Source organism: Narcine bancroftii, chromosome 13, assembly GCF_036971445.1.
Source record: "Narcine bancroftii isolate sNarBan1 chromosome 13, sNarBan1.hap1, whole genome shotgun sequence".
Lineage (NCBI taxonomy): Eukaryota > Metazoa > Chordata > Chondrichthyes > Torpediniformes > Narcinidae > Narcine > Narcine bancroftii.
The window spans coordinates 16,881,704-16,901,873 of record NC_091481.1 but is presented as its reverse complement, the minus strand read 5'-3'; the positions used below and the strand labels follow the sequence as shown (position 1 = coordinate 16,901,873).

The 20,170-nt window shown below is 42.5% G+C and overlaps 1 protein-coding gene across 1 annotated transcript in view; it reads left to right on the top strand.

Annotated features, from left to right (window-relative positions):
- saysd1 (SAYSVFN motif domain containing 1) overlaps positions 1-20,170 on the top strand; it is an 84,578-nt gene that overhangs the window by 33,425 nt on the left and 30,983 nt on the right. The window contains exon 4 of the mRNA XM_069909237.1: positions 8,430-8,520. Within this exon, the coding sequence (XP_069765338.1) occupies positions 8,430-8,520 (91 nt within the window). The remainder of the gene's footprint in view (positions 1-8,429; positions 8,521-20,170) is intronic.

Genomic DNA, 20,170 nt, shown 5'->3' with positions numbered 1-20,170 from the left:
CGATTTGAAGTCAACCCAAGGAAAACAATGAAAAACGAATACTGTATATTTAGATTATGCAAATATGGAATGCACTTTTGGGAGCCAAGAAGAAAGGAACTAATCTGACATTGAAATGATAAATCTAGTTGTCAAAGAATTTGAAAGCAGATGGGAAGAGGGGCTGTGGGTATTACTATGGCACAGGTACGATGTTTCCATCCTGACCTTGCAGGTGCAACAGGATGTTTCATTTGAGCGATTTTGAATACTTCATATTGATGATTTAGAAATGGGTGCTTTCAGAAGTGTTCAAATGTGTATGAACTTATTCAATTTGTCATTATTGTTTCTTAAAATCAAGAGGACAGGAGAGGGAGAGAAATAGACCATAACCGTAAACAGAATCACTCCTTGCTGGTCCCAGATCTCGTGGTATGGAACTAACAGGTGGAAGTGTGGTGATGCAGAGTCTCAACATGGACAAGACAAGGGAGAGGAATGTGGACTTCAGAAGGTCGACCATTCTCCACTCCACATCAACAGTTGCATCGTGGAGAGCACAAAGTTCCTTGGTGTGCATAGAGGGGATGACCTGTCCTGGACTCACAACACTATTTCATTAGGTCAGGATGGTGCTACATTGCTTACAATTCCTAGGCTGAGGAGGGCAAGGCTCCTGGCCTCTTTCTTGACAACCTTCCACAGGAACAAAATTGAGAGTCCTGTCTGGCTGCATCATTCTTTGGTGTGGTAACTGCAAAGCATCAGACCAAATGTCTATCCAGAGGTTCTCTAAAACAGCCAAGAGGATCACTGGGGTCTCCCTTTCCTCTATTGACAACATTTACTGGGAGTGCTGTCTAAATAGAGCTCAAGGAATTATAGAACATCCTTTCTATTCAGTGCACAGTGTCTTCAACCAACTACCATAAAGAAGGTACAGGAGGATCAAAATCAGGACTGCCGAGCTGGGGAATAGCTTCTCCCACAGGATGTGAGTCTGATGAACAGTATCCTGTGACCATGACAATCATCCCAAATATTTATATCTATTTATTTTGATTATTTATGTGATCTTTATTTACTGTGTATTTTGTATTTTTCTGCTTGCCCCATGTTCTGGAGATGCATGTACAATCAGATGATAATAAACTTGAACTCGAACATATTCTTAGGAATACACTTTGGATTACAGATGCTGCCTGGGTTCTGGGTCCCACACAAGAAAAAGGCAGCAACACTGACATAGGGTTTTCAATGCATTAATTACCCAGGGCCAGGACCGGATTAAGGAATTGCAAGGCCTGTAGCATTTATTTTAAAGGGACCCTAAATAGTTCCAGCTGGCTCATAGTCAATGAGGGGGAAGTGTGACTGAGCAACCCACCACCACCCCCCCACCCTGCCCAAGAGTTTCTGACACTGAGCCTGCATGCCGTTTTGATCATGGGCGGACAGCCAGCGTGGGGGGTGTAGGGGGCGGATGGACGGGGGTGGGCAGCTGGGGCTAGGTGCGAGGTGGTGAGGCAAGTACAGTGTTGCCCCTCTTTAAGGTTAGCAATTTTAGCCAGTTATCACCTTTAATCAGTCTGTTGTGCAGTGGCTATGAGATACAAAACACCCATAGAATGTGGTAATAACTCCAATTAAAGGTGATAATTGGCTAAAATATTAGCAATTTCAGCCAATTAACACCTTTAATCGGGGTTATTAACACAGACTATCAGTGTGGTATCTCATAGTCACTGCACAAAGATGAAAATGTTTCTCATAATTCATAGCACATAAATGCAGGGACCCCTTGAAAATCTGGGGCCCATAGCATATGCTACTTTCACTACTACATTAATCCAGCCTTCCCCAGGGTTAGTATGGCCCTAAGGCAGTGGTAATATCTTCTGGCTTGCTGCATGTGCAAGCCAGAAGCAGGGACTTCCATAGAATTCCCAGTTCCCAGGCTTGAAAGCCTGTCGACCAACTCTACACCTGGTGCAAGCCCACCTGACCCAATTCAAATGGCTGCTGGGGATTTATGTCTCGTTCCTTTCTATTTATTTATATTCGTTTCAATACTCTTCAGTTGCGTCTTGGTCTGTAACTGTGTTTTGAATGTAGAAAGTAGCTCTAATATTTGTATTTTTTAGCAGAGTTTCTATTTTTAACATTATCCCAAATATTACTGAATATTTACGAGGCTCAAAGGCATTCAGAAATACTCAATGGCCCACAGCGAGTCTGGGAGAAGGGGCCTCACCATCTCCGAAAGCTATTCTGTGAGGGCAGCTGACTGTATATTCTGAAACAGGCATAACACTGCCTCTGACAAACCTGTCCTGGGAGCATCACAGTGAGCAGAAGACTGGGGCCAGGGCCGCACTAGCAGCTTCATTCATTGCGTGCAGCCGTTGCCTGCACATTCTCAACAGTGTCTGGAAGCAACATTACTTTCCCATCATTCGGTTTCTCAAAAGATTCCTTTGAGGAAAAGATGTGAGAGCTTAACCTCAGAACATTAGAAGTAGGCCTCACAAGGGTCGTCAAACCTGGGAAAAAAATAAGCAAGAATCTTACAAGATAAACAAGAATTAAATTAAATGCATTGGTCTGTCACATGTGTAATTTTGAAATGTTATGTAAAAAGTGCTCCATAATCAGCCAAGCTCCATTTAAGTTAAGTGAAACAAACCAATATCCACTCTCAGGTTCTGTTTGTGGAAATTCGTTGCCCTAACCTGTATGTATTATAACCATATAACCATTTACGGAGCGGAAACAGGCCATGTTGGCCTTTCGAGTCCGCACCGGTTCACTGATTTTGTGCGCCCTCTTCAGGCAATGGTCCCAGTAGATCACGTCGATGGGGGAGGGGGTGAAGGGAGACTCCATTGATCCTTTCTGCCACTCTTATGGATTGATCTCTGATTAATTTCACTGCAGCAACTGTCGCCACACTGTGATGCGGTTGGCCAGGACGCTCTCGATCTCCTAACCTGCCTCACCAGCAGTCATGTACTTTTGTCCCTGACTACAAATCAAACTTGAAGCAGTTAATCCGATGGATGTGACAGCTTCCTTGATACGCTCTATCAATGACTCTAAAGACTGAATGGGAAATGACAGGCTTTAATACCCATTAGATTTCGGCTGGCCCAATTCCATGTGCTCGAATGAATGGAAGGTGGCAGGGAGGTTGACCTTTATATTGATCTGCTCCAGTTCCAAAATCACGTGTGGCAGCTCTTTCACGAATGTTGACTCAGTCACGAACTATCAGCGATTATTCCACAAGTTCACAACCTCTGTAAAATATGTGTTCTGTACTAAGCTTCTTATTTTTAATCCAACAGAAATGTTGCAGAGCTGCCTCAAGCTGAGAAGTGATCAAATTTCTTCTCTCTTTTATCCTTGTCTTATATTTGGGCAACTCTATTAAATCACCCAATTGTCTTTTCCATTGTAACAAAGCAGGCCAATTTATCCGTTCAGTTGTCGTTTCTTTAACCAAGCAGAATCAATGTTGCCAGTTTATAAAAATGATAAATGGCTCTTTGTGAAAAATATACTGAAAGTGATGTGTCCCAAATAAGTAAATAAGCCAAGTGATCACCAGAGATCTTCTGCTTGAATAAGTGCTCTTCAAACATCAGGGGGAAAAAAAAAATTAATCATTCAACTGAAGCAATTTAATGTTTAAGAATTGACTATTTCAAATAAATATTCTGATTTTGAATTTAAAATAGTTTTGTCACAGATAACTCGTGCGTCATGGAACAACGAGGTGAACAGATTGACAGAAGAGCCAAAGACAATGTGACAGAATTCAGTTCAGACAGGAACTTGGATCAATGGAGGCATCGCTTGAGGTATCTGCCATTGCACAACCCGATTCCTGTGCCCTGCTGGAGTCCCTATGAACCCTCTGCAACATGTGACATCTCGGGCACCTTCTAAATAACCTATTTCAGCTTTTCCAGAAACAAATTATAACCTCAACTACATTTGCCTGGGAGAGTGATCCACTGATATCATTGCTGAAACTTGAGATTCACTACGCTAAATTAGAGGACAAATTTCCCATTTTGTACAAGCAAAGTTTGATCTATAACTATCATCTCAACCTTAATTTGATTCATTACTTTAGAATCTTTCTGCAGAATCTGTCATTACCACTTTTCACACAAACCAATCAGTAAGGACAGTCTTCTTTGTATAAGATGGCAGTTAGTGCAACGCTCTCACAGCGCCCGCCATCCGGGTTTGAAACCAGCGCAGTCTGTAAGGAGTTGGTACATTCTCCCCGTTTCTCCATGGGTGTCCTCTGGGTGCTCCAGTTTCCTCCAAAACATGCTGGGGTTGTAGATCATTTAGAGTACTTGGGTGGTATGGGCTCATGGGACACAATTTTAATTTCAGGTCTGACCATTTTCCTACTGCTTTATTTCTTTTCTTTTCTGTAGTAAGATTGAAAATTTAAGGGCAACATTTAAAACACACGAGAGACACTGCAGAAACTGGAATCTGAAGCAACAAGCAATGTGCTGATAGGACAAGCATCTTCCCTGGAACGTTATGGGCCCAACCCCTTCATCAAGAATTAACATAGCGCAGCAGGGCTGCGATGCTTCAGAGGAGTGTTATCAAACAAAATTTGACTCCAGCCACATGAAGAAGTTATCAGATCAGGCGACCAAATGCTTGGAGATAGTGTCTAATGTTCATCTTAATGAAAGGAGGGATGGCAGGGAAATGGAGGGAGGGAATTTCAGAGTCCTGAGCCTTGGCAACCAGAGGTTGCCAATTGTGGAATGATTAGATTTGAGGATAATCAAGGGGACTGAGTTAGAGCGTGTTTGAGAGAATGACAGGGCTGGGGGAAGAGGCGGTAAAGAGGGATTCAAAAAGAAGCGGAGAACTTGAAGCTCGTCTTCCATTCGATTTTGGCAGAGCGACCCAGGGATGGCGAAGAGGCTTGGAAAGATAGTGGATGTTGGGACGATGGATTTGAAGGAATAAGGGGACCCGTTCAGTTCAGGAGTGAATGGGTGAGTGACTCAGAAACTCAGGATCAGGTGCTCATTTATCATCTCTTTTTCTGCCCCTTGATATATTGTGGTCATGTAATTTATACTATTGTTGATATGTACATTTGTGGCTGTAGCTAGTAAGAATTCTGATGCATTTTTATATTGTACTTATAAACTCTCATATCATTATTGTCCATTGAGAAAGGAGCATAGATTCTGACTTTGCATTAATACGCTCACATTTAATTTCCTGGTCATATTTTAAGTAGACTTCGTATTATTGGCATTACATTTATTAACATTTACCAAACATGGCATGCAACAGAATGTAATCCACAGGAGTTAAGTGCTCCTACATGATCTTCATCAGTGCCAAAAAAAACTATCATATTACTCGATTCTTGACATCTCTGCAGTGGTCATTTTTAGCAGGACTAATGATGAGATACAAGTCCACAGACACCATGAGTCTAAGGCATATGTCAAGCATTATTGGAATAAATAAGCAATTTTTACCACTGCTCAGCAAAATAATATGCCTTTTTGACATTTATCCCTTCTTTTCTTTCTGCCCTAACACATTGGAAGATGCAGAAAGATCAAGAATTATTTAAACCATGCTTAGATCTCAACCTGGGACAAGATATTTATTTGCAGGCTATGAGCTACAGATACAGGTATCCTCGACTTCCGACCTATGGAAGTTAAACAAGCACCTGCACATACAACCAAATATTTTTAAAATCTTTATTAAAATTACTGTACAAGTACGTATTTTGTATTAAAAGTACTGTACACAGTGGTCCCTGCTCCCAGCGGCAGCCTGAAGTCACCGCTCCCCGCAGCAGCCCGAAGTCCCCGTTCCCCGTTGGCGACCTGAGGTCCCCATTCCCCGTGGCAGCCCAAGGTCTGCATTTCCCGTTACCTGCGGCAGCCCGATGACCCCATTCCCCATCGGCAGCCCGAGGTCCCCATTCCCCGTTCCCTGGACAAACTGAGGTTCCCGTTCCCCACGGTAGCCCAAGGTCTCCGTTCCCCATTCCCTGTGGCAGCCCGAGGTCCCCGTTCCCCATCAGCAGCCCAAGGTCCCCATTATGGTCATAAGTCAGAAACTACCTGTACAAAGAAAGAAAAGTTTGGTTTTGTTTTAATATCTCTCGTTAGAACAGTAGAAGTTCAGAAGTAAAACACGTTTCAAGATGCAGAGGACGTGGGAGGTTGGGGAAGGAGGAGAAGGGAAATGTCTGATCGGATGGCATGCAGCAGAGAACATCCACAGGCATAATGCAAACTCCTCCTTGTCTGCATAGTTCTCCAATCCACACCTAGTCTGAGCTTCTGGTCTCCCACATTGTTCTAGCCATCTCCAAAACAAGGAACAGGACCACACTTAGTGTCCAGGCACATTCGGCCTTTCATATTCAATGCTGAATTCAGCAATTTCAGAAGATGTACACTTCCCATCTCTGCAGCTCACATTTACGTCATTCAGAAATTGTCCTGCACTATTTTCTATTGGGTGTTCTCCCATATTCACCTTCTGTCATTCACACTTCACCTCCCTTTCCTCTTAAACAAAAGCCCGGGCCTCCCACTCTCATTCGGTGCATGGTTCCTTTTGCTATTTAAACTTTCCTGACTGGTTTGACCTTCAGCCCCAAGTATAATGGTTGTAATAACCGACACTGGTCAATGAAGATTTTGCTTCCTGAATCACTTTAAAATGCACTTTTTTTTAGATATTTCCTGTCATATTTTAAGTCAGCTTCCCATAAAGCAAGCTGTTTTTGTCAGTCCAAGCATGCCTGGGCATGAACTCAATGTGGGTGCTATGTAGATGTTGTCTTAGGTCTGGGCATGCTTCGTCAGGATAGATACAGTCAGGCTATAAAAGCAGCTCACATATACAGATGCTGTACCTTACATAGATATTGATTGAACACATGCTCTTCAGGCAGTACAATAATAAGTGTACTTAACAATAGGAAGATTCAATACACCAGAAATGTCCCATCAATGTTGCAACAGCTGTGATACATTCTGTTACATTTGTGGCAAGTATACACTTAAGGCTCAAAGACACAGCATGACTACATGAGCCTTATGAGCTCTACTTCGGTTGTACATTTGCTGACCAAGACAAACCCTGGGCTCCTCACATTTGTGGTGCAACATGTGTGAAGTGCCGGTTAATGAAGAAGACGAAGGCTGTGTAGTTAACCAGGAATCATGGCTTTTATTAGCAGAAACTAGAGGTACAATAATGAAAGACAGTGAGTGCATACACAGTTATACCCAAGGGCAGTGTCTTTTTTCTTTGGCTTGGCTTCGCGGACGAAGATTTATGGAGGGGGTAAAAAGTCCACGTCAGCTGCAGGCTCGTTTGTGGCTGACAAGTCCGATGCGGGACAGGCAGACACGATTGCAGCGGTTGCAAGGGAAAATTGGTTGGTTGGGGTTGGGTGTTGGGTTTTTCCTCCTTTGCCTTTTGTCAGTGAGGTGGGCTCTGCGGTCTTCTTCAAAGGAGGTTGCTGCCCGCCAAACTGTGAGGCGCCAAGATGCACGGTTTGAGGCGTTATCAGCCCACTGGCGGTGGTCAATGTGGCAGGCACCAAGAGATTTCTTTAGGCAGTCCTTGTACCTTTTCTTTGGTGCCCCTCTGTCACGGTGGCCAGTGGAGAGCTCGCCATATAACACGATCTTGGGAAGGCGATGGTCCTCCATTCTGGAGACGTGACCCATCCAGCGCAGCTGGATCTTCAGCAGCGTGGACTCGATGCTGTCGACCTCTGCCATCTCGAGTACTTCGACGTTAGGGGTGTAAGCGCTCCAATGGATGTTGAGAATGGAGCGGAGACAACGCTGGTGGGGGCAGTGTCTTTAGTGGTAGAGATAATACATGTCCAATGTCAGTAAAGCAGGCTAAGCACAGAAAGAGACTGACAGCATAGATTCACCACAGTGTGCAGGTTTGTTTCTCAGGAAGCAAACCTTCTGAAAAAAAAATTGCTGTCCTGTGCAATCAGAGCAGGAGGAAGGAGGAACAGATCCCCATAGTTCAAATGCAGCAGGAACGGGAGGCATACAATGAAAGTATGGAGGTTGTAAACTAAAACCATCAACGATACGCACATACTATTGAGTTGATCTTTTTAATCAGACTAGATTCTAAACAGTAACCATAGGACCAGGCGACCAGTGACCTCACTCCATGTATGAAAATGTTGATTGATAAGCCCAGGTTATGTGGTTAAAATTTTATATATTCTATTACTCTTGATATATTCCAGTGAGCATGTCACAAACCCCTATTCTTGTGACAACCCTACCAGATCTTTATTCACAGTATCTATTGGTGTTCTCTATTTTAGGGTGATGAGAAAACACAGTAAAAATACAAATGAAATTTTTTTTAAACTGCAGATGCTGAAATCTGAAATAAAAACAGAAAATGCTGGGAGACCCGTGCACGACAGCAGCAAGCGTGGAGAGAGAAACAGGCCTTATGATTCAGGTTAGACAGATGCTACTTGGCCTGCTACTCAACATTAAAATTGTTGCTCCAGCCCTTCTTTCTTTAGGCTTCTCAGTATATATATTCATTGGGCAACTCATTCCCAAATCTCTGCCATAAATCTGACCAGTGGGAGGCAGATATTTATTCTCTCCTTGAATTTCAAGGCCTTGAGGAATGAGTTTAGTTTCCATTCAAGAATAGAAATTAAATTAAATCAAAATTAGGCACCCACAGGTGTCGGTGGCATCCTGGAGGTCAGTAGGCTGTGCACGGCCATGTTGATTACTGCACACGTGGGGGCCAGCAGGCGCATGTGCGAAGGTGAGGAGCTTGGTGGCGCATGCGCGGTGGGCTCAGCCCAAGCAATGGACCATTGGAGCATGCGCGGGCAGGAGTTTAAATATAGGTTCCCCCTCTGGTTAGTTGGAGATCTGAGGTCAGTTAGGAATTGGCAATTTCTGTTGACCGTTAAAACACGTGTAATAAAATTGAACAACGTTGAAGCAACCTTTAAGCTTCGTTAAAGAAAGTTAAGCATCCTAAACGATTAATAAAGAATGTTGAACATGGTTAAGCATCGTTAAGACATTGAATATTGTTGAACAACATTAAATAACTTTAAGCCACGTTAACTTTTATGCAAATATTTTGTTATTAAGAATCAACCACTTACTTTAAGACTTTTCATAGAACAATGAAGATAAAGGTTAAAAGTTTTGTGTGTTGCCAATTTTAAAGTTGAGTATTTTTTACCTATTTATTTTGCACAATTTGCCAGTTGTTTGTGGCTGCCAATTGCATTATTTCCAGAAAATAGGGTTTTACTCTATTTAAAGATCCCTTTTATAAAGTCTTAATAGAAGTCTTGAGTTTGTGTGCATCTTTTGAGGGGGAGGACGCGGACCTGTCCTCAGGCCTGCGCAAAGGAGCTTTTAGGTGGAGTGCAGTGTGTGCAGTACTGGCCCCACCCTTTACACCCATGGTTCGTGTGCCGTGGCCAAGCAAGCTGGGACGTGGCAGTGAGGTCCTTGGGTCGTAGGTTTTATATTGGAGAGACCTTCTCCTATGTAGGTACAGAGCCATTGTCATACCCACGCTCCTGTTTGGCTCCGAATCATGGGTCCACTACCGGCATCACCTACGGCTCCTAGAATGCTTCCATCAGTGCTGTCTCCGCTCCATCCTCAACATTCATTGGAATGACTTAATCACCAACATCGAAGTACTCGAGTTGGCAGATTCCGCAAGCATCGAATCCACGCTGCTGAAGACCCAACTGCGCTGGGTGGGTCACATCTCCAGAATGGAGGACTATCGCCTTCCCAAGATCGTGTTATATAGCTAGCTCTCCACTGGCCACCAAGATAGAGGTGCACCAAAGAAGAGGTACAAGGACTGCTTAATGAAATCTCTTGGTGCCTGCCACATTGACCACCGCCAGTGGGCTGATATCACCTCCAACCGTGGATCTTGGCGCCTCACAGTTCGGCGGGCAGCAACCTCCTTTGAAGAAGACCGCAGAGCCCACCTCACTGACAAAAGACAAAGGAGGAAAAACCCAACCCCAACCAACCAATTTTCCCTTGCAACCGCTGCAACCGTGCCTGCCTGTCCCGCATCGGACTTGTCAGTCACCAACGAGCCTGCAGCAGACGTGGACATAACCCTCCATAAATCTTCGTTCGTGAAGCTAAGCCAAAGAAAGAAGAAAAAAAAGAAGAATAGAAGTCTGCAAAATTATACACCAGTTACTGAGTCCACTTTTTCAAGTTCAAATTCAAATTTATTGTCATCTGGTTCCACATATTCACATGCAACCCAATAAAACAGCACATCTCCAGACTACAGGGCATACACACGGTACACCCTACACACAAACAGCATATATATAGATCGATACAAAATAAATATATCAAAATAATAATGTGAAGGTTTCTAGGATTGTTCAACGGACTCGCTGCCTGCAGTTTATCCACCAGCCTCTGAGGTATGAATAAAAAGAAAAAGAAGTTAAAATCTGACCTTATTGTTGAAGAGACAAAAAAAGACCAAACAAATATTCTTTCTTTCCCCCATCTTAACATCATGTAAGGACAATTTAATATCGTTTTTGTGATGCAGTGAAAATGTTTTGACACACATTGTGTTGTGCACTGAAGTGTGTAATACACTTTGAAAATATTCTTCAAAGAAGGGACGGCTGCTTTCATTGGAAAATTAGTTCCACATTTCCAATCACCTTTTGAGTTGTGGGGCATCACTGTAATAAAACTGTGATGAAATGTAAAATCTAATGTAATCAAAGGTAGTTTCAATTTGTCAGAGGCAGAAAGAATCCGATTTTCCCCTTCTCACTGCGGGGTTGGGGGGGGCAGGGGCGAGGGCGTGGGGAACGGTTGTTGAGCTTTATTACTGCAGCGAAACACCACAATGTCATCCATTTCCTGAGGCCTTCGGGCTTTTAACTTCTGAAATTGATTAAATGGTGGATGGCAAGCATTTGGATTATGATCACAGAGATTAAACAAGTTGCAATAATCATCTTCTTTCTTATTAAGTGCCATTGGCCAACCTTAATTCCAGTGCAGAAGCCACAGTGCCGGGATAGTTCTGAAATGCCGGAATCACTGGCAGTTCTTAAACTGCCCCGATCTCTTTACTCCATTGTGTTGGAGGAACTCAGCAGGTCTCACAGGTTGCAGTTTTCTTCCAGCATTTCTGTGTTCTTAATACAATCTGCAGTCTTTTATGTTTCACTCTCTTCACCTCATTATCCCTACAAGTTGTTACATTCATTGTTTTCAAATACTTCTCCAAATCCACTCTAAATAAAAATGCAATGCTGGAGAAACTCTTCATTAAGGGCTCATGCACAAAATGTTGGTCTTTATCTCTGCCGAATCAAGTACACGGTTTCATCTGTTGAGTTTCTCCAGCATTGTGTTATAACTTCAATCACGGTGCCTGCAGACTTGCGTGTTTCACTCAAATCCACTTTAAATTGTGTTCGTCTTCTTCAATTGCCCTCAGGGGTAAAACATTTCCTCAGCGCTAAAAATCTTCTATGAGAAAAATTCATCTTGCTGGCCTCTTATCTTCTGATGATGCTACATTGGTCATCCTGCCACCACCTAGATTTTGCTTTCATTTTTTTTCTCTTCTGTTGTGGAGAGATCTCCCAATATTTTGTCTTTTTTTCATAGAACAGAATCAGAATTTATTGACATGAAATTCAGTGTGTTGGCAGCAGTATCATAGAGTAAACATTCATATTATAAACTTCTTACCACATCACTCCAAGAAAAATTTATTTAAATAGTGCACGAAAAGTAAGGCAGTGTCTTCGGTTCATTGATTATTCAGATATCTGATGGCAGCGAGGAAGAAGCTGTCCTTGTGCAGCTGAATGCTTGTCTTCAGGCTCCTGTATCTTTTCCCCAATAGTAGCAGAGTGAAGAGGGCATGGCCTTGGTGGTGGGGGGTCTTTGAGGATAGAGACTGCTTTTTTTAAGGCACCGCCTCATGTAGATGTCCTCGATGGAGTAAAGTCTGGTGGCTGTGATGTTACAGGGCGAGTTAACAACCTTCTGGAGTTTATTCTTGTCCTGAGAGTTGGCGCCGCCTTACCAAGCAGTGATGCAACCAGCCAGAATGCTCTCCACCGTACACCTGTAGAAGTTGACAAGAGTCTTCAGTGACATACTGAATTTCCTCAGACACCTCACAAATTTTAGCTACTGGCGAGCCTTCTTTGCGATTGCATCAAGATGGAGGCTTCAGAGCAGATCCTCAGAGATGTTGACACCCAGGAATTTCAAGTTCTTGACCTTTTCCACTACTGAGCCCTCGATGAGGACTAGGTCGTGTTCCCCTGAATTCCTCCTGAAGTCCACAATCAGCTCCTTGGTTTTGCTGACATTGAGTACAAGGTTTTGTCATTACACCATTCAACGGGCTGATCTATCTTCCTCCTGTATGATTCCTCATTGCCGTTTGTGATTCTGCCGACAACTGTGGTGTCACCGGCAAACTTGGAATTGTGCCTGGCCATAACGAGTAGAGCAGTGGGTTAAGCAAGCATCCTTGGGGTGCATCTATGTTGATGATATGTGAGGAGGAGTGTGAGATTAAAGCTTCATTTATTGTCATGTACCACTCCCTCCCTCCTCCCAGGTCCACACCAGTGGCAGGCCGCTGTCATAGTGGCTGCAACAGTGCCTCCATTCTGATGAGTATCTACAAACATCAGAGGCATTTGAAAACTATAATTGATAGCTTTTACAGCCAGCAAAATCAGTGTTAGAAGGGTTATTGGCTGTCAACAATTTGCATCTAGGTCCTTCCAACCTGCTCCACCATTGACCAACATCACAACTGACCTGGCTGAAAGAACAACAGGGAAGTTTTGGAGCAAAACTCTCACCCTGCTTCTCTCAGGCCACGCCAGTGAGCTTGGTTTTCTGCATCCTGATCTGGCTTGTACAGATACAGGAAGGACTGATCAGTGATTACAGGCAGAAAAAACAGGTCAGCAATGTCCACAGAAAGTCTAATGTGTCCTTCTATTACACAATGCATTTAGGACATCAGTTTATTTATTATACTGGCAAAAATCAAATTCACATTAAGAGGGTCTTGTAGATGTCCATCTATAAGAGGGTTATACCAGTACAATCAGTAATATTCCAATGAATATTCCAATGATGTCACCAAAGGCATCAAAATGGTCATGGAGTTGGGGGGGGGGGGGGCAACATTTGTGTTGGTTTTTTCTGTAAACAAGAAAGGGACACAACGGTATAATGTGAACAGAGTTGTGTTTGATGCTCAATTATTTTAAAAAAAAATCTTTATCTGCTGATCCAGTGTTGTCACTGAAAATGTATTATTCAAGAGAGAAAAACAAATGGCCACGTAACAGATTTGCAGTTGAGGAAATGCCAGTTCTCCAAATCTTTTTCCAAGAATCTCCAGGAAATCTCCCTGAAGCAGCTATGAGCAAGAGAGAACACAATTACAGGGTTTTATGAAAGTTCTCTCCGCTGAATGCCTTCATTTATTAATTCTAAACATACTTCAAATGTGAAGCAAGCTGTTTGATCACATTGGCTCTTTGATCATGGTGGAGGGTCGCGAGCTCCAGCCAGAGCAGACAACATTATTCTTGATGAAAAAGAAACATCAAAATTACAGCCTCTCAAAGTTTGAAACAAGGCAGAAAACCCTTGAATTACTCGGCCTCAATGGAATGAGCAGACAAGGGTTTACACCGTACACTTTCTTACCTCCATTTTAGACACAAGCAATCTCATAGATCGTCAAGATTCATGGATCATTTGAATCAATATACATTTTTGGGGAACTATGAGTAAAATTCAAGTTTTGGATAAAAATGCAAATTTACTTCTGTTTATTAGCCAAGGCCATATTTTACTATATGCCTAATAATGGGCAGACAAATCCATTCTCCTGGCTTGACAAGTTAAAGGTGGCACTCACTATATTTAGTAGTAAAACAAATCAATCTCACATGAAATTAATTTTGTTATCAAGGTGGTCCATTCCGGTGGTATTTTTTTGTACTTAATTTCTTGCAATCCCAGGAATATTATTCAGAGTTTAAACTGATAAATATGTTTAGTTTACTTACTTTTATTGCATCATCTCTATGCTGCAATTATAATTGTTAATTTGCAAAAATGATGCAACATTAACCAGAAACAATGCAGTTCTGAACTGTGTGATTTCCATTTTGGTCACTAGTTTTGACCTGACCTCACACAAATCGATTTCCATAAAACCATAAGTCACAGGAGCATAAACAGGCTACTCAGAGCATCAAGTCCACCCTCTGGCTGAAGAAATTCCGAACATTTTTTTTCAAAGTGGACACTCTTCAATCCTAAAGTTGTACCCTCTTGTCCTAGACTCTCCCGCCATGGGAAACAATCTTTCTACATCTACTCTATCCATGACTTTCAACATTTGAAATGTTTCAATGAGATCCCCCCCCCCCGCCCCTAATTCCAACAAATACAGGCCATGAGCTGTCAAACGCTCCTCATATAATAACTCTTTCATTCCTGGAATCACCCTGTTGGCCCTTTCAGTCTGTGCCGAACCATTTTTCTGCCTAGTCCCACTGAACTCCATCCAGTCCATAGTCCTCCCATCCTACCTGTTCAAATTTTAGTTAAATGTTAAAATTGAGCCTGCATTCACCACTTCAGCTGGCCGCCCATTCCACACTCCCTCCACTCTCTGTGTGAAGAAATTCCCTCTCATGTTCCCCCTAAACTTTTCCCCTTTCACCCTAACCCATTCCTCTGGTTTGTATCTCACCCACCATCAATGGTAAAAGCCGACCTACATTTACTCTGCTGGTCCCCCTCATAATTTTAAATACTTCTATCACAATCTCACCTCATTCTTCTACACTCCAGGGATTAAAGTCCTAACTCATTTAACCATTCCCTGTAACTCAGTTCTTGATGTCCGGGCATCCTATTGAATCTTTCTGAACTCTTTCTATTTTATTGATATTTTTCCTGCAGTTTGGTGACCAGAACTATAAACAAATCTCCAAATTTGGCCTCACCAATGTCTTATCCAATTTCACCATAAGATCCCAACTCCTATACTCAATTCTTTGATTTATAAAAACCAATTTATAAAAAACCACTTGATAGAGGTATTTAAAATTATGAAAGGAATAGAAAGACTAGACATAAACAGACTCTTTCCCCTGAGGGCAGGGGAGGTTGGAACAAGAGGCCATGAGTTAAGGGTAAGGGGCAAAACTTTAGGAGAAATATTAGAGGTGGTTTTTTCACTCAGCGAGTGGTGGCAGAATGGAATGATCTTCTGAATGAGATAGTTGTGGCAGGGTCCCTTCTATCATTTAAGAGAAGGTTGGATGGAGATGAGGAGGTTGGAGGGTTATTGGCGGAGAGCGGGAGGGTTGAGCTAGTGGAGTTGTTCTAGTGAACCGGTGCGGACTCGAAGGGCCGTCATGGCTTGTTTCCGCTCTGTAACTGGTTTTGTGGTTATATGGTTAATACTTTTCAACTCTTTCCACTTGTGACTCCATTTTTAGGGAACTATGTATCAGTATTCCCAGATCCCTTTGTTATACCGCACTCCTCAGTGCCCTACTATTTACCAAGTATATCCTTTCTTGGTTTGTCCTTCCAAACTGCAACACCTCATACATGTCTGCATTAAATTCCATCTGCCATTTTTCAGCCCATTTTTCCAGCTAGTCCAGATCCCTCTGCAGGCTTTGAAAACCTTCTTCGCTGTCTGCAATGCCTCCAATCTTGGTGTCATCTGCAAACTTGCTGATCCACAGGTCCCTTTGCATCTGAGTATTTTCAATTATCTCCCTATTTAAAAAATTGTCTTTCCATTAATTATTTTTCTACAAAAGTGCACCATCGTACACTTTCCGACATTATATTTCATTTGCTGCTTCTCTGCCCATTCTCCTAATCTGTCCAAGTCCTCTGCAGCCTCTGTGTTTCCTCAATACTACCGGCTCCTCCACCTACCTTTGTATCAACTGTCACAAAGCCATTCATTCCATCATTCAAATTATTTCATAAAATGAAGTGGCCCCAACCCCAACCCCAACCCCTGTAGAACACCATTAGCCTCTGGCAGCCAATCCGAATACGATCCTTGTATTCCTACTCTTGTGCTTCTCGCCAATGCTCTACTCACACTAGTAGTTTCAGTTATACCATGGGTTCTTGTATTAAGTGACCTCATGTGCAGCACCTTGTCAAAGGTCTTCTGAAAATCCAAATACACAATGTCCACTGCATCTCTTTTAACATGCCTGCTTGTCACCTCTTCAAAGAATTCCAAGAAGTTTGTCATCCAAGATTTTCCCTCAACGAAACCATGTTTTGGCGCATGTGCCTCCAAGTACTCTGTAACCTCATCCTTGGCAAATGACTCCAATATCTTCCCAACCACTGAAGTCAGGTTGACCGACATTTCAGAATGCACGGACTCTGTGGAAGTTGAGCAGGGACTGGGAATTGGTCCTCGACTTGCAGCAGGTTGTTTGTGAGTCAGACTATTTAAAAAAAAGTATCAAAGTCCATGTTGATGTCCACTACTATGGTGAAATGAGATAATTTCTGTGACTATATAGAGATCGGAGCTTTGATTTAGCCTTCTCCGTGCAATAGATATGAAAAGCTGAAAGCTGATCCAGTGAAAAAAAGAGGGACATGGAATGAAAGAAAGCAAAACAAGTAAGAATACATCACCAAGCAGAGGCAGAAGGAAGGCGAGCTTTTCACTAATGTGTGCGTGGGAGAGAGCTGATTATAGCAAGATCACAGAAATAAAAAAAAATAAAGACAGGTAATTCAGAAATATTGATATAGGGGAGGAATGAGAGAGAGAGAGACAGCAGAGAGGAGAGATTCGAGAGTGAAAGGGAGAGGGAGGGAGAGAGATCAGAGAGGAGAGAGAGGGAGAGGTCAGAGAGGAGAGAGGGAGGGGGAGAGAGAGAGATTTCATGTTTGCCTATCACGAGTGCTATATAAAATCTTGTAAGGCCATAAATCTGAAATGCAAATTATATTTCTCTCTCTCCAGATTTTGTCTGATCTACTGACCTCCAATTTTTTCAGGGAAACAAATTCTCTGAATTTGTTTTTTGTATGTCATTTTAATCAATGGTGACTGTATTTCGTGGCAATGAAATTTTGCCTCCTGTATTACTGTATATTTCTGCTGTTTTCCCCTCTTTCGCTCTTTGAATTGGAGCTTGTGACAAACAAGTATATCACTTATGGTAATCTGCTCCCGGCCTTGGGGATGCAAAGCAGCAAAACAAGATTCCCAGGAGATCTTTGACAGCAGCCCCTAATTAACCCTTGTGATCTTACCAAGCAATTTGTCACTTCAGAGGAAATGCAAATGAGCAAATGCCATTACCTTTGAGGACCGTGTTATCAAACAACAGCTTCTAAATGTAATATTCATGGTTAATTACCTATGGTTCAGTTCTATTCCAAGCAGACACGGAATTAGCACCAGGTGTATTTAGGCATGCTTGCAACATTTATAAATCCATCTCTGTGTTAGATCTGATCTTTGTCAATTAAGTATTTTTAAAGTAAGGTCAATTTTCAGCTTCCATGCCTCAATAGGATGAAAGTACACACACCATCAAATTAACTGGGAACACCCAAGAGGCCGCAAATGACAGAAGCTGGAGCAAAGAACTATCTGCTGGTGGAACTCAGTGTCAACATTTTAGGTCAGAACCCTCAATGAAGGATCCCCATTTTGATGAAGGGCTCAAGCTCGAAACGTTGGTCATGTATCTTTGACAAAGGAGGAAAAACCCAACACCGAACCCCAACCAACCAATTTTCCCTTGCAACCGCTGCAACCGTGTCTGCCTGTCCCGCATCGGACCTGTCAGCCACAAACGAGCCTGCAGCTGACGTGGACATTACCCCTCCATAAATCTTTGTCTGCGAAGCCAAGCCAAAGAAGAATAAAGTACACTGTTTGACCTGCTGAGTTTCTCCAGCATTGTGTTTTTATTTCAACCATGGTGTCTGCAGATTTTCATGTTTTAAGTCAGAACCCTTGATCCTCATGGACTCCCACCATCCAAGCCATGCCCCTCTTCACTCTGCTTCCATCAGGAAGGAGGTACAGAAACCTGAAGATTGTCCACAAGGATAGCTTCTTCCCCTCTGCCATCAGATTTTTTTTTTAAATTGGACATACTGCACTGAAACAGGCCCATTCGACCCTAAGAGTCCGTGCCATCCAAATGACATCCAATTAGCCTACATGTTTTTGAAGGGTGGGAGGAAACCGGAGCCCATGGGGAAAGCCCCTTGCAGACATGGGGAGAATGTACAAACTCCTTAGAGACAGTGCAGGATTCGAACTCAGGCCTGGTCCCAATTGCTGGTGCTCTAAAGGTATTGCGCTAAATGCTACGCCAACTGTGGACAATGAACCATGGTCACAGCCTCACTTTTTCCCTAATTTTTTGCACTATTTATTTATTTTGAATTGTAATTTCTAGCAATATTTACACTGTAATGCTGCCGCAAAGCAATGATTTTCGTGACATGTTCACAACGATATACTCTGATTCTGATCTTGGTTTTGTGAAAGGGTTCAGAATTCCTTTTCTCCCATTGATGCAGCTCATCTTGCTGAGTTCATCCAGCAGATTGTTTCCACCAGGTCAACTCCAATACTGATTACCCCAGCACATACATTAATTAATTTTCCTAAAATGGTTGAGCACTTTCAAAAATGTAAATTTGGAGCAGGAATGGCTAACCTGCCATTCACCCCTTTGCTTATTGTGACAGAGTATATAGATATGTTTTTGGGAGATAAATTGGGAAAGGTTTGTTAGAGTTGGTCACGTATAAACACTTTAAAACAGATCTTATTTGAAATACTGGAGCTCTGCTAATGCTAGACCTATCGGCCCCACATCCTTTGCAAGAACTTTGGAAAGTTCCCAAGAGATTTCACTAATGGATTGTTGTTTACAAAAAGGCAACAGATGAAAGATCTTGTCAGAGCTGCAGATTGTCTGGAGCTGTTCTAAGAGGGTCATGTGGTTTGGCAAGCAGGGAGAGTCAAATAGGCTTTCTCTCTGTATGGGAGAGAGAGAGACACACACAGAGATCAGTTCTTCAGTGTTACAGCCAGCAATAGCAGCTGGGACTGGAACAGGACAAGCTGGCAAACTTATGGAAAACACCATTTGGAAGATGAATTGTGAGTTCTAGTTCAGCCTGGTCAACGCCCTTTGTGGTTCATGCAAGAGGAGAGGACTGGCTGTCTAATGTTTCACTTGGAATAAAGGAAACAAAAAGGACCTGAAAGAAAGAGGTTATCATCTGGAAAACCTTGATGGGGAAAGTTTCATCAGCAAGACACTGAAGTGGCTGATTAAAAAGGAATCAGTTATGAAGGTCCTAGAACAACAAATCTCTCTCTGAAAAGCGACAAGAACTTTCCTGAGCGGAAACCATTTACCTCTCAAGCACCAAAGCCTGGTGAACTTTATAAATGTTAAATTCTGTGCACAGTATAAGAATTGCCTGCAGCCAATGAACTTGGAGTAATGAGAAGTGAGATTGGACTGTGAACCAACGAACTTTTCTGAACTTGCACACACATTACATATAAGTGTGCCCAGAAGGGGGTTAAGTTAGGTTAGTTAAGTCAATAGTGATATGTTAACGTATGATTCTGTTTTCATGTTTAAAGACAGTTAAAAGCAAATTTTGTTTAAGTAACCACTTGCTTTGGTGAATATCTACTGCTGCTGGGTTTATGGGTCTTCTGGGCTCATATAATTTTCAAGTGGCTATCTACCTCTGCCTTCAAAATATTCCGAGACCCTGCACCTCGAGGAAGACGATTCCATATACACTTGATACTCAGGAAAACATAAGCAAGCAAAAACAGGTAGCTCTAGACTCCTCGAGAACTTGAAATTAAAAGTAAAGAAACATCAATCCTAAAAGATTTGTGCTCTTCAGGACTGGTAACATGTTTCAATGTTTCAAAAGATGTTATGGGGGAAATATTTATAAATTTCCTGGCAGTCCCAAAAAGTACCATGTTTAATACTTTT